This window comes from Scylla paramamosain, chromosome 24, assembly GCF_035594125.1.
Source record: "Scylla paramamosain isolate STU-SP2022 chromosome 24, ASM3559412v1, whole genome shotgun sequence".
In the NCBI taxonomy this organism is placed as follows: Eukaryota; Metazoa; Arthropoda; class Malacostraca; order Decapoda; family Portunidae; genus Scylla; species Scylla paramamosain.
The window spans coordinates 14510715-14523551 of NC_087174.1; the positions used below are offsets into that span (position 1 = coordinate 14510715).

Sequence of the window (12837 nt, forward strand, 5' to 3'; positions counted from 1 at the left end):
AAAACTTAGCACACATTAGTTGTGTGCTTGCTTGTCAAAGAAAAAAAACTACCTCATTTTTTTAATCATGTCTGTCACATGGATTACTCTAGAATGCAACTGTTTTCTTTGGGAATTCAAGATCACTGTTACACATCACATTACTGGTTGAAAAATTTTTGGATGACAAGTGAGATGCTGATGGTTGCCCACTTTTGCTTCAGCTGTTGTGGCCTGTGGCTGTGGATGAGTGGGAAGTTTTGCCTTAATGGTGCATCCTGATGATTTCTCTAGTTTGTCCTAACTGGTTCTTACATCTTCTGTTCTTCTATTTTCTGAAATTTATGCATTTTTAACCAGTATTTTCATTACAACCTAATTAATATTTCCTCATCTTTCTTTTGTGAGTATGGTTATTGCAGTGTTGTGTAGTTTCCAGTCTTAGTCCATTATAAGCTGCATATCAGTAGTAAGATATTGATAAATAATGATCTAATGCATTCACTGAGTTACTGTTAATAACCTAGACTGCATTCAGTAGTGAATAATGAACCAAGGCAAAAGATGTACACAAAATCACAAACTGTCTTGTTCACTCTGTAATATCACATAGAAAGTGACTTTTGACACAGATGGGACTTGGATCTGACATCAGTCTATGGGGACAGCTGTAAACCATTGAGTTTGTACTTGATCAGAACAAACATGAGCAAAATAAGACAACTTATACATATATAAGTTGTATTAATGTTTGTTGCCAATAACATTATAATGGTGTGTATTATGATGTGAACCTATACACCTGCAATTTTCTACAGTTGTATGTATATGTGCATATTCTAAAAATGTAATATAGGAGTATTCCATTTCTATTATATGCCAATAAGTACCTTTTGGTGTTCAATGCATTTACAGTGAAACCTTGCTTCATGAATTTAGTCCGTTCCATGATTCAGTTCACGAACTGAAATGTTCACAAACTGAATAATTTTTCCCACTGAAAGGTTATCATGTATGTAGGTATATATACATTAGTACATTCTTCAAGATTGTACTGATAGTCAGTTTTGCCAAGCTGTGCTGCCTGGCAATGGCGGAAACACGGATGCCATTTTCGTGTTTCGCTATTGTTTCTTGAATTACACAGTAACACGCTCAGACTTCCTGTTACCACTGTCACTTTTTACTTTTTTTAGGAGCCATAATGAGAGCTAAAATACTTCAATAAGACCCAAAAAGTAATGTTTATGAACACAGCACTAGAACACTGTTCCCAGCAGGTGCACTGAAACACAACTGAGCATGTGCCTGCCTGCTGAGTAGGTTTGCATGGTGTTTGTGTGTTTGCACTGTTGAAACACTGTTCTTGAGTAGGAATGTTCGTGAACCACTGTATGTGTAAATCGTACAGATAAATTGTGGTTTTAGGATGGGATTATAAGACTGGAGTACTTTCCTTTTTTTTTTTTTTGTGAATATTTTCAGACACAAAACAAAAGTGTTCTCACCCCCAGACTGCTCTGTTACTGAAAACAAATCTCTCTCTCTCTCTCTCTCTCTCTACTTATAATTGTTTGTTTATTCAACCCATATACGAGACTCATATTTCCACAAGATAGCTAGATAACATGTTTATATCCCCCCTCACACACCAAAATACAAAGAACCACCATAAATGAAAATTTTCTTAGAAATTTTCAGAAATGACTGGAGCAGTAATGGTAGGCAGAGTTTAATTTAATGCATATGTATGTCATCCATTCAGGTTTGGAAGAGTCATAAAAAACCTGAGTGGAGGTGTCTAAATATGATTGCTTGATAGCAGAACTGATTTACTGCTGCCTGGAGGCCACATCACATTTATGAATCCACAACTGCTCTCCATCCAGTGCTATCATGGTTAGAGACAGGCTAGAGTAGTAAAAATGGCATCTGCCCCACTCCAGTGAAATTATAACTACATAATGGAATATTTCCTAAAGTTGTAGTTTATCATAATTTTATTTGAAATTTCAATGCATCTCCAAAACACATATACATCTTCAGTCCTAACATAATCTCAACAATTGAACTTATTTTAACAAATGCAGATTTATGAATATTGCTTTTATAAAAACATAAATACTATATTCTTAACCCTCCAAAGCATCTAATAGTCCATATTAATTTTTGGTGTTACAAATCCATACACTGTACAGAAACAGAAATGAGTATCAAACTTTTTTCTCTATTTTTCTAAATGGATTTCCCTGTCAAGCAATTTCCAAATCCCAATTTTTACTCCTCACTAACTCCTGTAAAGTATTTAACTCTAACTTTGTAATTTTCCATGTTTCCAACTGTCCAATATACACAAGGTGTGGACAAGCATCAATCAAAGCCAAACATGACTGCATTGTTAAGCTAGATGGAACACCACCTGTTGTCTTTAAAGCACTCTGAACTTTGTATACAAATTTCTGGATACCAGTTAACATTGGGATAGCTTGCAATAGAGTTTGTTCATCCAGTTGTGAATCCCCATCCTCATCTGTTATCATTGAGAGGATGAAGGTAGAGAGTGAGGGACAACCACGAAGGAAGATGAGCAGTGCCGTTCCCTGTAGTACATGCTGACCGTGGAACTTTAAGGTATGCAAGGAGGAAAAGACAGGGCTTTGGGTACAAACATCATCCATTTGCAAAGAGAAAGACCTGAGGGTTAACTGCTCTAATTTTGGGGAAGTCTGACTTAGGGAGACAAGGATAGGCCACTCTTCTTGATACCCTGTGTTGATATCCAGTGATGTCAAGTTTTTTAAGTATTTACCATGAGCTGGAAAATTATCTGTGAATATTGTAATGTCTTGAGCCTTTGGAAATCCTTTCAGAACTTTTTCAGTGACATGACTTGGTGCATATATTCCTACCTCTTTAACTCTGGAAAACACTCTAGACAAATACTCAGAATCTGGTACTGCTGGAGATTCCTCATACACAAAAGTTGGCCAACTCAATATCTCATATGCACCATGATGAAAATTAGTCAACTTTGGAGGCTCAGGAAATTGGTCAAAAATTTCCTCAAACTCCTCTGTCACATAAATCATAGGAACACCCACAAAATACTGCAGGTTGGGCATGTATGTCAACATTTCAATAGCATCATTAGTGACATCCAAGGTTTCCACACCTTCAGGCAGAGCAAGAGTAACTAAATCCTTACAACCAGGTATAAGTCTCACGTGGCCATCAGGACAAAGCATAGAGTCTCCATACAATACTTCCACATTAGTGACCACAGGAGCATTGTACTTTGGGTTGGCACAATCTGCTGAACATCGCAGAATTAAGACTTCTAGGTTAGGGCACATGTATGCAATTTTTCTTACAAAGCTGTTGTATACAAAATGGGGTAACTTCAGATATTTAAGTGTTTTTAATCCTGAAACTCCAACATCAAGAGAAAAGCCAAATATGTCAAAAGAAGGACATTTACATTCTTCTCCATTATGATTGACAATTTCTCCACCCCAGCACAATAATTTCCATTTTTTTACTAAATGTGATATAGGAGACAGATCCAAAGCCGTTACACCTTTTGTCAGCAAACACTTCAAGCTTATGCATAATAAGAATGCTAACAAACATATAAAATCCAAATCTTCCTCATATATGCGAAGTTTTTCTTTTGGCCTGGGCAGCTCAACCTTACATGCAATTACATTTATTAGGAGTTCAAGGACCTCCTCCCGGAACCTGGGAGCTAAGTGACGTGACAAGTATTCTCTTGTTTCCCTTGCCAACCAGTGAGTTATTGCATCAATCATGTGGTACTGAAGTGGGATAGGAGAGACTGTACCACTTCTGCAGTTTCCTTGGTCATTGTTTTTTTCAGTTAACTGCTGAATATATTTGTCCTCTCTTGCATTGCAATCCTGAATCAGTGAGTCTTCTCCATCTTCTGAAGTATTATTCAGCAAGCCATGAAGCTTCAGTAGGGTACCATTTCCTAAGCTTTCACTTTCAATGTAGTTAGGGTCACTATTGATTTTGAAGCCATTGCTGCCTTTGTACCATGATGAGAAGACACAAAAAAGGTGATTTGCAACTTTACAGCCACAAAGTTTCTCCAGTCGCTCTACAGCTTTGAGTGGTGGCATTAAGACTTTGTGGAGCAGCCACACACACCTGTAACAACATGAGATATAATCAAAACGAATGTAAATCTCTAACAACGTGAAAAGCTATCCAAGTTCCTACCAAGAAATGAAAATTTGACCAAGGGAATGACACTTTGGATTTACCTAATGGTGGAGATAAGTATCCCCCCCAAAAAAAAAAACATGAAAGCAGAGTACCTACACAAAATGTTTCATTCCCATTAGCTAGCAGTAGATATTAGAATATTTTAAGACAGGCTTACATTAATGTCATACATAGTTTATCTTAGATTTCATATGCTTCACAAATATTTTCTTAATCCAAACTCATGAAATATATAAAAAATATTAATCATATTCTCTATTGATGAATAATAATCACCACCACCATGAACACAGAAGTAGATAATGATTATTGTTATAATACAAACTATCTTTGTCTCAGGAAGGTGTTCCACACTATGAGTAATAAAGTATGATTAAAGCTCACATAGTAATGATAATGTGTATGAGTGAATTAAAGCATGGCTTAATTATAGTAAACGAAGAGAACTGATAAATGAAATTATCTAAAAATGGGGGTAAAGACATTAATGGAGCATCTCATGAGACTAACACTGTCTTCAGACATCCAGGTCTCAGTCAAGAATAGAGGATGAAGCTTGAAGGAAGAGAGGTGATGATGTTCCACACACTGGAAATTCAATGTAAGACTACAAATGTTGCAAGAGTCAACTTAGAGAAAGTTGAAGGTATCAAGACACTTCATAAATGAAAGACATCCAGACCAAGGAACATTTCCCTACCAAAAGGGAGGAGACCATAAGTAACTTAGAAAGAATGTCTGAAGGATTTTAAAACTGGTAGTTTAATTTAGTAGGTATCAGTAAGTGTAGCACTTTCCATAAAAAAAATAATAAATAAATAATATATATATATATATATATATATATATATATATATATATATATATATATATATATATATATATATATATATATATATATATATATATATATATATATATATATATATTTCTGCAGAGGCAGAAAAAGATTTGAGTGGTAGTATCAACTTGTCTTAATCCTAAAAAGCAATGTACGAGTGCTTATAACAACAAATGGTACAATACTTAGTTTTATTGAGCTGTATTTCCTGGAAAGACATAGAGCAAATGATGATAAGATAAATGGGTTTGAGACTTCTTTTGTCAAAGTGCAAGTTATAACATGAGTGAATTATTCACATTTACACAAAAACAAGTTAAAAAAATGAGATAAAAATTTGTTCACAAATTACACAGTACATGACTCAAATAAACTTAGCATAAGCATGTTAATGCAGAAACAGTAGCCTTAAGTTGAGGTAGGATAAATTTATGGATGATGATGGCAGATGGTAAGTTAAAGTACTCAGTTGTTATCCTGAGATAAACTCACCCTTTTGCAGTCACCTTATTTTCATGTTTTTATTTTTTAAGACTTAGAAAAGTGAAAAATGTGAAGGATCCAAACTTGAAAAGCCAACACCAATGATAAAGGGTATATGAAACTAAGTTAAAACTACCACATGCATAATTTTTGGGTCTTCATTTTCCCTAACATGTGCAGAGATTATTTAACAGACAAACAAAGGTATCCAGTAACCCTCTTACAAACACTCCTGGACTCCTAATTTTATTATACTCATACAGAAGTCTCACTTTACTTGTAAAGAACTCAGACATGCATTTAAACAATGTAAACTAAAATTATAATGATTAAGACTGCCTGGACTCATTGTACAACTCGTCCCAGCTCCATCCTCCAAAATACAGACAACAAACATTCAAACAAACACAACCTTCCAGATAACTATCCCCATCTGTTCATTCAACACCTAATGATACAGACCATAACTACATGATTACAAAAGTAAACTGAATACTAATATGGCAAATAAACTCAGGATGCTATCCTGTTACACACTCTTTTTTTATTACTCATCAATGATTTATACCAAATGCACTATCCTAGCCACTATTATATTGATGATACCACTCTGCACTTTTCAATGTCCTTTCCAAGATGTCTGACTCTTCAAGAATTAAACAACTCATGCAGGGAAGCCACAGAATGCCTGACTTCTGATTTTTCAAAAATTTCTGACTGGGGCAGAGTAAATTTAAGTGATGTTCAATGCCCCCAAAACCCAATTCCTCCATTTATCAACTCAACACAACCTTCCAGATAACTATCCCCATCTTCTTCAGTTACACTCAACTCTCCCCCTCTTCTATACTGAACTTCCCCAGTCTGTCCTTTACTAATAAAGCAAGGATGTCATTTAAGTTGTGTGTCTTGACACATCAAGCCTTGATTACTCACCATCCATCAAATCCGAGAGAATTATTATTACATGAAATGCAACCAGGTGAAGTTATTAATACTTGTAGAGCCACAACAGGAATGACACTTTATGAATCAAGGTTTTCTTCAAATGTTGGAATGTGTGCCTTCAGTTTTGCTTCCCCAAGATTATACCATAAACTGCCACTTGACATCAGAAGGACTAAGGATCTTTCCAGGTTTAAGAAAGAATTAAAAACTTTTCTGTTCTTTGAGTGCTGCGACATGGAAAGTGGCTCCACTTTGTTCAAAACAGTATGAGTGGAACCCCTCCCATATACGTATGTGAAGTGTATTTCATATAAGGTTGAATAAGGCTTACTGAGATAGCAGCTGAGGACATGTGAAAAACTGGTAAAGATGACTCAGAATCCCTAACTTCATAGAAGCTGTTTTAGCAAAATATGAGGTGTGAAGTTTCCATGTCGCAGCACTCAAAGAACAGAAAAGTTTTTAATTCTTTCTTAAACCTGGAAAGATCCTTAGTCCTTAGTTCCTTCTTTGAGTGCTGCGACATGGAAACTTCACACCTCATATTTTGCTAAAACAGCTTCTATGAAGTTAGGGATTCTGAGTCATCTTTACCAGTTTTTCACATGTCCTCAGCTGCTATCTCAGTAAGCCTTATTCAACCTTATATGAAATACACTTCACATACGTATATGGGAGGGGTTCCACTCATACTGTTTTGAACAAAGTGGAGCCACTTTCCATGTCGCAGCACTCAAAGAACAGAAAAGTTTTTAATTCTTTCTTAAACCTGGAAAGATCCTTAGTCCTTCTGATGTCAAGTGGCAGTTTATGGTATAATCTTGGGGAAGCAAAACTGAAGGCACACATTCCAACATTTGAAGAAAACCTTGATTCATAAAGTGTCATTCCTGTTGTGGCTCTACAAGTATTAATAACTTCACCTGGTTGCATTTCATGTAATAATAATTCTCTCGGATTTGATGGATGGTGAGTAATCATGGCTTGATGTGTCAAGACACACAACTTAAATGACATCCTTGCTTTACAGGTAGCCAATGGAACTCAATCAACACAGGAATAAATTTCTCTCTTGGTGGGGTTCCTTTAATTAATCTTGTAGCTCTGTTTAAAATCTTCTGTAACTTCATTAATTGGAGCTTTGGCAGATTACAATAAAGAGTTACAATAATCCACCAATTTCCTGACTGAATCCTCATCCAGGTATCTCTTGATAAATCCAATATTTCTAAGATGACATCCAGCAATTCTAACAACTTCATTTGTCTGGCATTTCAATGTTAGAGTGGAATCTAACAACACTCCCAAATCACGAACACTTTCAACAATATGAATTTCATTACAGTAGCACCAAGATTTCTTAAAGTGTCTTTCTCCACAAGCATGAACTCTGTTTTATTCTCATTTATTTCAGCTCCTTATGATACATCCAATCTTTAACTGACTTGATAACATAATTTATCTCCACAAGTGTCCTCAATATCAGTGATAGAAAAGTAAAATTGGGTATCATCAGCAAATAACTTGAATTCTACACCGCATCACTGTAATAATTTCAATAAACTAATCATGTAGATACAGAATAAAACAGGTCCCAGCACAATTCCTTGTGGAGCCCCTCTCATCAGAGCCTCATATGAAAAACAATTTTTAATTTGCACACAATAGCTCCTGTTTTGTAAAAAGCTTTCTAGGTATTTCAATGCATTATCTACAACTCCAATGCTCCTAAAATCTTTCAAAAGCAAATCATGGACTGGTATAGCACATTTACCGTCATCCATCATTTCCAATAAGTCATTTATTACACAGCATATGGTAGTTTTAGTAAAAAATCCTGGTCGATATGCAGACCAACAATCAGGCAAGACCTGACCTTCTCTAAGTATTTTATCAACTATTCAATAACTACATATTCCAATAACCTAGACAAAAAGACAAATTAGATAGAAACTTAGATTATCAAGTTTTCCTTTTGAGTGGTCTTATGATAGACTGCTTTTCAGATTCAGGAAATTTACACAAAGAAAGTGACTATCCTTTGTTAAAACTCTATGAAGCTAGAGAAATTATCTGCACTAACAGTTTTTAATACAGAGAGAGAGAGAGAGAGAGAGAGAGAGAGAGAGAGAGAGAGAGAGAGAGAGAGAGAGAGAGAGAGAGAGAGAGAGAGAGAGAGAGAGAGAGAGAGAGAGAGAGAGAGAGAGAGAGAGAGAGAGAGAGAGAGAGAGAGAGAGAGAGAGAGAGAGAGAGAGAGAGAGAGAGAGAGAGAGAGAGAGAGAGAGAGAGAGAGAGAGAGAGAGAGAGAGAGAGAGAGAGAGAGAGAGAGAGGCTTGTGCTAAATCTTTATCACAGAAACCATTGTTTTTTTTTTTTTGTTTTTTTTTCAGTTGTACCAGTAAGACTATTGAAAAGTTGACAGGATTTGTTCAAATCTGATCCTGCCACTTGAATATCTATATGATAAAAGTTTCTTTTACTTCTAATGAACAAGTTATTATATCAATTCTGGACATTCTTATACAGTAAAATCCCTCTTATCCGGCATCAATGGGACCGCTGACATGCCGGATACTTGAATATTGCCGGGTACTTGAATAGAAGTGAAATTATGTCCACAATCACCACCCTACACTCACGCATCTTACCATAACAAAGATCAGCTGATCTGATCAGCTGCTTAAGTGTAAGCACAACACGCTTCCTCTTTTCTACAACTTTAGGCATGATGAAGGCGTCAGACGATAAACAGTGCACACGCGGGACTGAGTCACTGAGTAAACACAGTGCAGTGGGCCGCGGGTAGCGTGAAGCAGTGTGCTCTGGTGGCAAGGGGACAAAGTATGCCTCGCGTGGGAATTTTAATCGATTTTATGAGTACACATTGATTTTTTATTGATTTTAAGGCTCGGGGAAAAATGTGCCGAATACTTGAAGCTGCCGGATACTCGAATGCCGGATGAGAGGGATTTTACTGTAATATTCCTAAACGACAACAGACCCTTTATTCTGCCATTTACACTCCTTGTGTTGTTTTCTCTTTTCAATGACAGGCTTTCACCACTGAACCATGGAAATCTATCCTTATCAGTAATGTACTTTTCTAGGACAGGACACTGATTGTCATATTGAGTCTTAATCACCCAATTGTAAACAACTGTAAGACAATTCATACAGTTAGATTTAATAAAAAATTATGAACACACACTTCGTTTATATCTTCAAACTTTTGACTACATTCACTGAGGAATGTTACAGCAGAGAAACCTGCTTTATGTCTGAACCAGATTTTCTTAGTCACCTTATTTTGTGACAATAGTAATTTAAATGTTATAAAACTGAACTGGAGAAATGGCACACTCATGTTCAACATCCACCCACTAATGAGACTACTTGCATCATTGCCATTAATCAAGTCCAATACATGTATGGCCTGTCGATGTAGTTGGCAAACTCACTTTGTTTGGCAGCTGATAAGATTCAAGCTCACAAAAGAAAACTGTGTTAGGGTTTTCATGATCCTCTATCCATATATTGAAATTGCGAACAATAAGACCTTAAAAGAAACCATATCAACTAAGTTCAACAGCAAACCAGAATCCTCAACAGATTATCACTTGACCAAGGTGGCCTATGAATAATAAAAAAATAGTAGCCACTGGCTCTGATGCTTAAAACTAGTTTCCATATACTCAAAACCTTTACTCATGTCAACACCCTCTGATATGAGAAAATATTTGATATAAATAGTCCAACTCCACTCTCTCATCTACCCTCTTTGGGGCTGTGAAGGAAAGTGAGAGTAGGAGGGGTCATCCTATTAATTCTAGGCCCATACATTTTATTTATTTATTTATCTTTTATGTACAAGGGGCACCAGCCAAGGGCAACAAAAGTATGATGATAATAATAATAAGAAAAAAAAAGGCCCACTGAGGTGCTGGTCTCCAAACAGGGTCAAAAGTGGTCATCAAAAATTAAAGGATAAGTGTCTTGAAACCTCTCTCTTGAAAGAATCACAGGAAGGAGGAAATACAGAAGCAGGCAGGGAGTTTCAGAGTTTACTAGAGAAAGGGATGACTGACTGGGAATACTGGTTAACTCTTGCATTATAGAGGTGGACAGAATAGGGATGAGAGAAAGAAGAAAGCCTTGTGCAGCAAGGCCATAGGAGTAGGGAAGGCATGCAGTTAGCAAGATCAGAAGAACAGTTAGCATGAAAATAGCAGTACAAGATAGCAAGTGATACAACATTGTGGTGATGAAAAAGAGGCTGAAGACAGTCAGTTAGAAAAGAGGAGTTGATGAGATGAAAAGCTTTTGATTCCACCCTGTCTAAAAGAGCGGTATGAGTGAACCTCCCCGATACATGTGAAGCACACTTCATACATGGATGGATAAGGTCCCTGTACAGAGTTAGCACTCATTCAACCAAGTCTCTGAAATAGCCGGAATATCAAGCAAATGCTCATTGAAAATTTCTCTTATTTGAATAGTCTTATTGCCAACTGACTGGATATTAACAAAACCACAATTTAAATAATCAATAGTAGACCTAAAATCCATGATCAGTAATGAAAGCCAATTTAGTCAACTCAGGAGTGAAAGTGTTGCAACATCTAGCACTGACTCTATGATTGATCTCTTCCTCTTCTGTCTAACTTAGTTGATACACCTCTGCATGCTTGAGGAACATACATCATCACCTTCCTTGAAATTACAATTTTTGAAGTATGACCATGCCTTTGACAATGAAAACATGTCAACACATGCCTACTGATTTCAGTATTCTTTTACTCTTGCACCAGTCTCAACATGGCTTTTCTTATTCTTCTCATCAGATGGAGCTTCTCATTCTGAGTAATTTGAACCCCATATATAGCCATTGCAAATTATTTATGATGCTGACAGAAATTTTTAAAGATTTACCTATTCCTGGGGAAGCAAGCTCACTTGTTCCTGTGACAATGCTTGGAAATGACACACCCACACATGTGGCAGACAGGTGGGCACTGATCTTCCCCAGTGAAGGTGCTTTTGTACATGTGTACATGTGTGTACATCACATCTGTTGCGCAAGAGTGAAATTAATCGCAGTGATTGGTTCTTTTGTTTGAAAATGCAGCTTCTGGCCAATTAAAAAGTACCGAATTAATTTAGCCAATCATGGCATTTTATTTCATTCTGAGGAAGGAAAAGCAGGTCAATTTGAAATATTTGAATTAGTCTGAGGAAGATTTCTGTCTCTGGTGGGTGTCCCCTTGATTATTTCCAGTGCATCGCCAGACTTTATGAAGATAAATAAAGTAATGACTTCATATTCATTTCTTAGCCTTGCCAATTAGATTACATTAGGTTAGGCTAGTTTGCTTAGATTAAATTAGTTAGGTTAGGTCAAGTTAGTTTAGCTAATGTTAGTTTAGTTTAATTTAGTTAGGTTAGGTTAGGTTAGTTTGGTTAGGTTGGTTTAGTTAGGTTAGGTTAGATTAATTTAGTTTAGTGATGTTAGGTAAGTTTAGTTGGATTGGTTGTGGTGTGAGACAGCCAGCTGGTGGCAGCGGGCAAGCACCAGCCAGTCCTCTCAGGGGAACATTGGCAGTGAGTGTTACTGCTGTGTTACTTATTTATGAGGACGATTTTTTTATTTATTTTTTTTTTTTCTGGTAGATTTCAGTCTATTTTATATTAATCTACTTTTCGTTTTTATCGCAAAACTTTAGTTTTGTGATAAAGAAAAAAAAATTGCTGGAAAAACAACATGCAGATTAATTAAAAGCAGGCCAAAAACTACCAGAAAAAGAAAGATTTCGTCCAGAATTGCAAGACTGGTGCAACTGTAAAATTTTATCCTGCTTTCTAGACACTAACTTTATTTGTCGATGAAATATGACGCTTTTTCTTATCTTGATCTGCACAATGAAGGGATCCGCAGGGTAATTAATGGAGCAAATGAATCTAAAGCTAACACTAACCATGGATAAAAAAAACGCTAACGTTATTTCAATATTATTAGGGGGAATATATTGCAGGAATCTCTATAACTCTTCATTAAACCAACAACTGAAGGATGAATGGTAACATTTGCTATAAGTAACCAAACATTACCTCAATCCCGTGACACACGAATGTAAACACGCAAGTGCTCACTGCTGCGGCGAGACACGTTGGGTCCTGTGTGTTCATTTCCCGTGTGTGTGTGTGTGTGTGTGTCACAACAAATAAAGATCATAAGGATAAGTTTGATAATTATGGTTAGAATAAGATACCAATGACATGTCGTTTTCTTTCTTTTCTTTTTCTTTTTAAGCAAGAGAGAGAGAGAGAGAGAGAGAGAGAAT

General features: G+C 36.3%; 1 protein-coding gene across 1 annotated transcript; it reads right to left on the reverse strand.

Annotated features, from left to right (window-relative positions):
- Positions 1-1966: 1966 nt before the first annotated feature.
- Positions 1967-12740, reverse strand: LOC135112802 (uncharacterized). Its single transcript, XM_064027624.1, has 2 exons — positions 12605-12740; positions 1967-4149 (listed from the first exon to the last, which is right to left on the reverse strand). The coding sequence occupies exon 2, from the start codon at positions 4119-4121 to the stop codon at positions 2232-2234; it is 1890 nt and encodes a 629-aa protein (XP_063883694.1). The 5' UTR covers positions 4122-4149; positions 12605-12740; the 3' UTR covers positions 1967-2231.
- Positions 12741-12837: the final 97 nt, after the last annotated feature.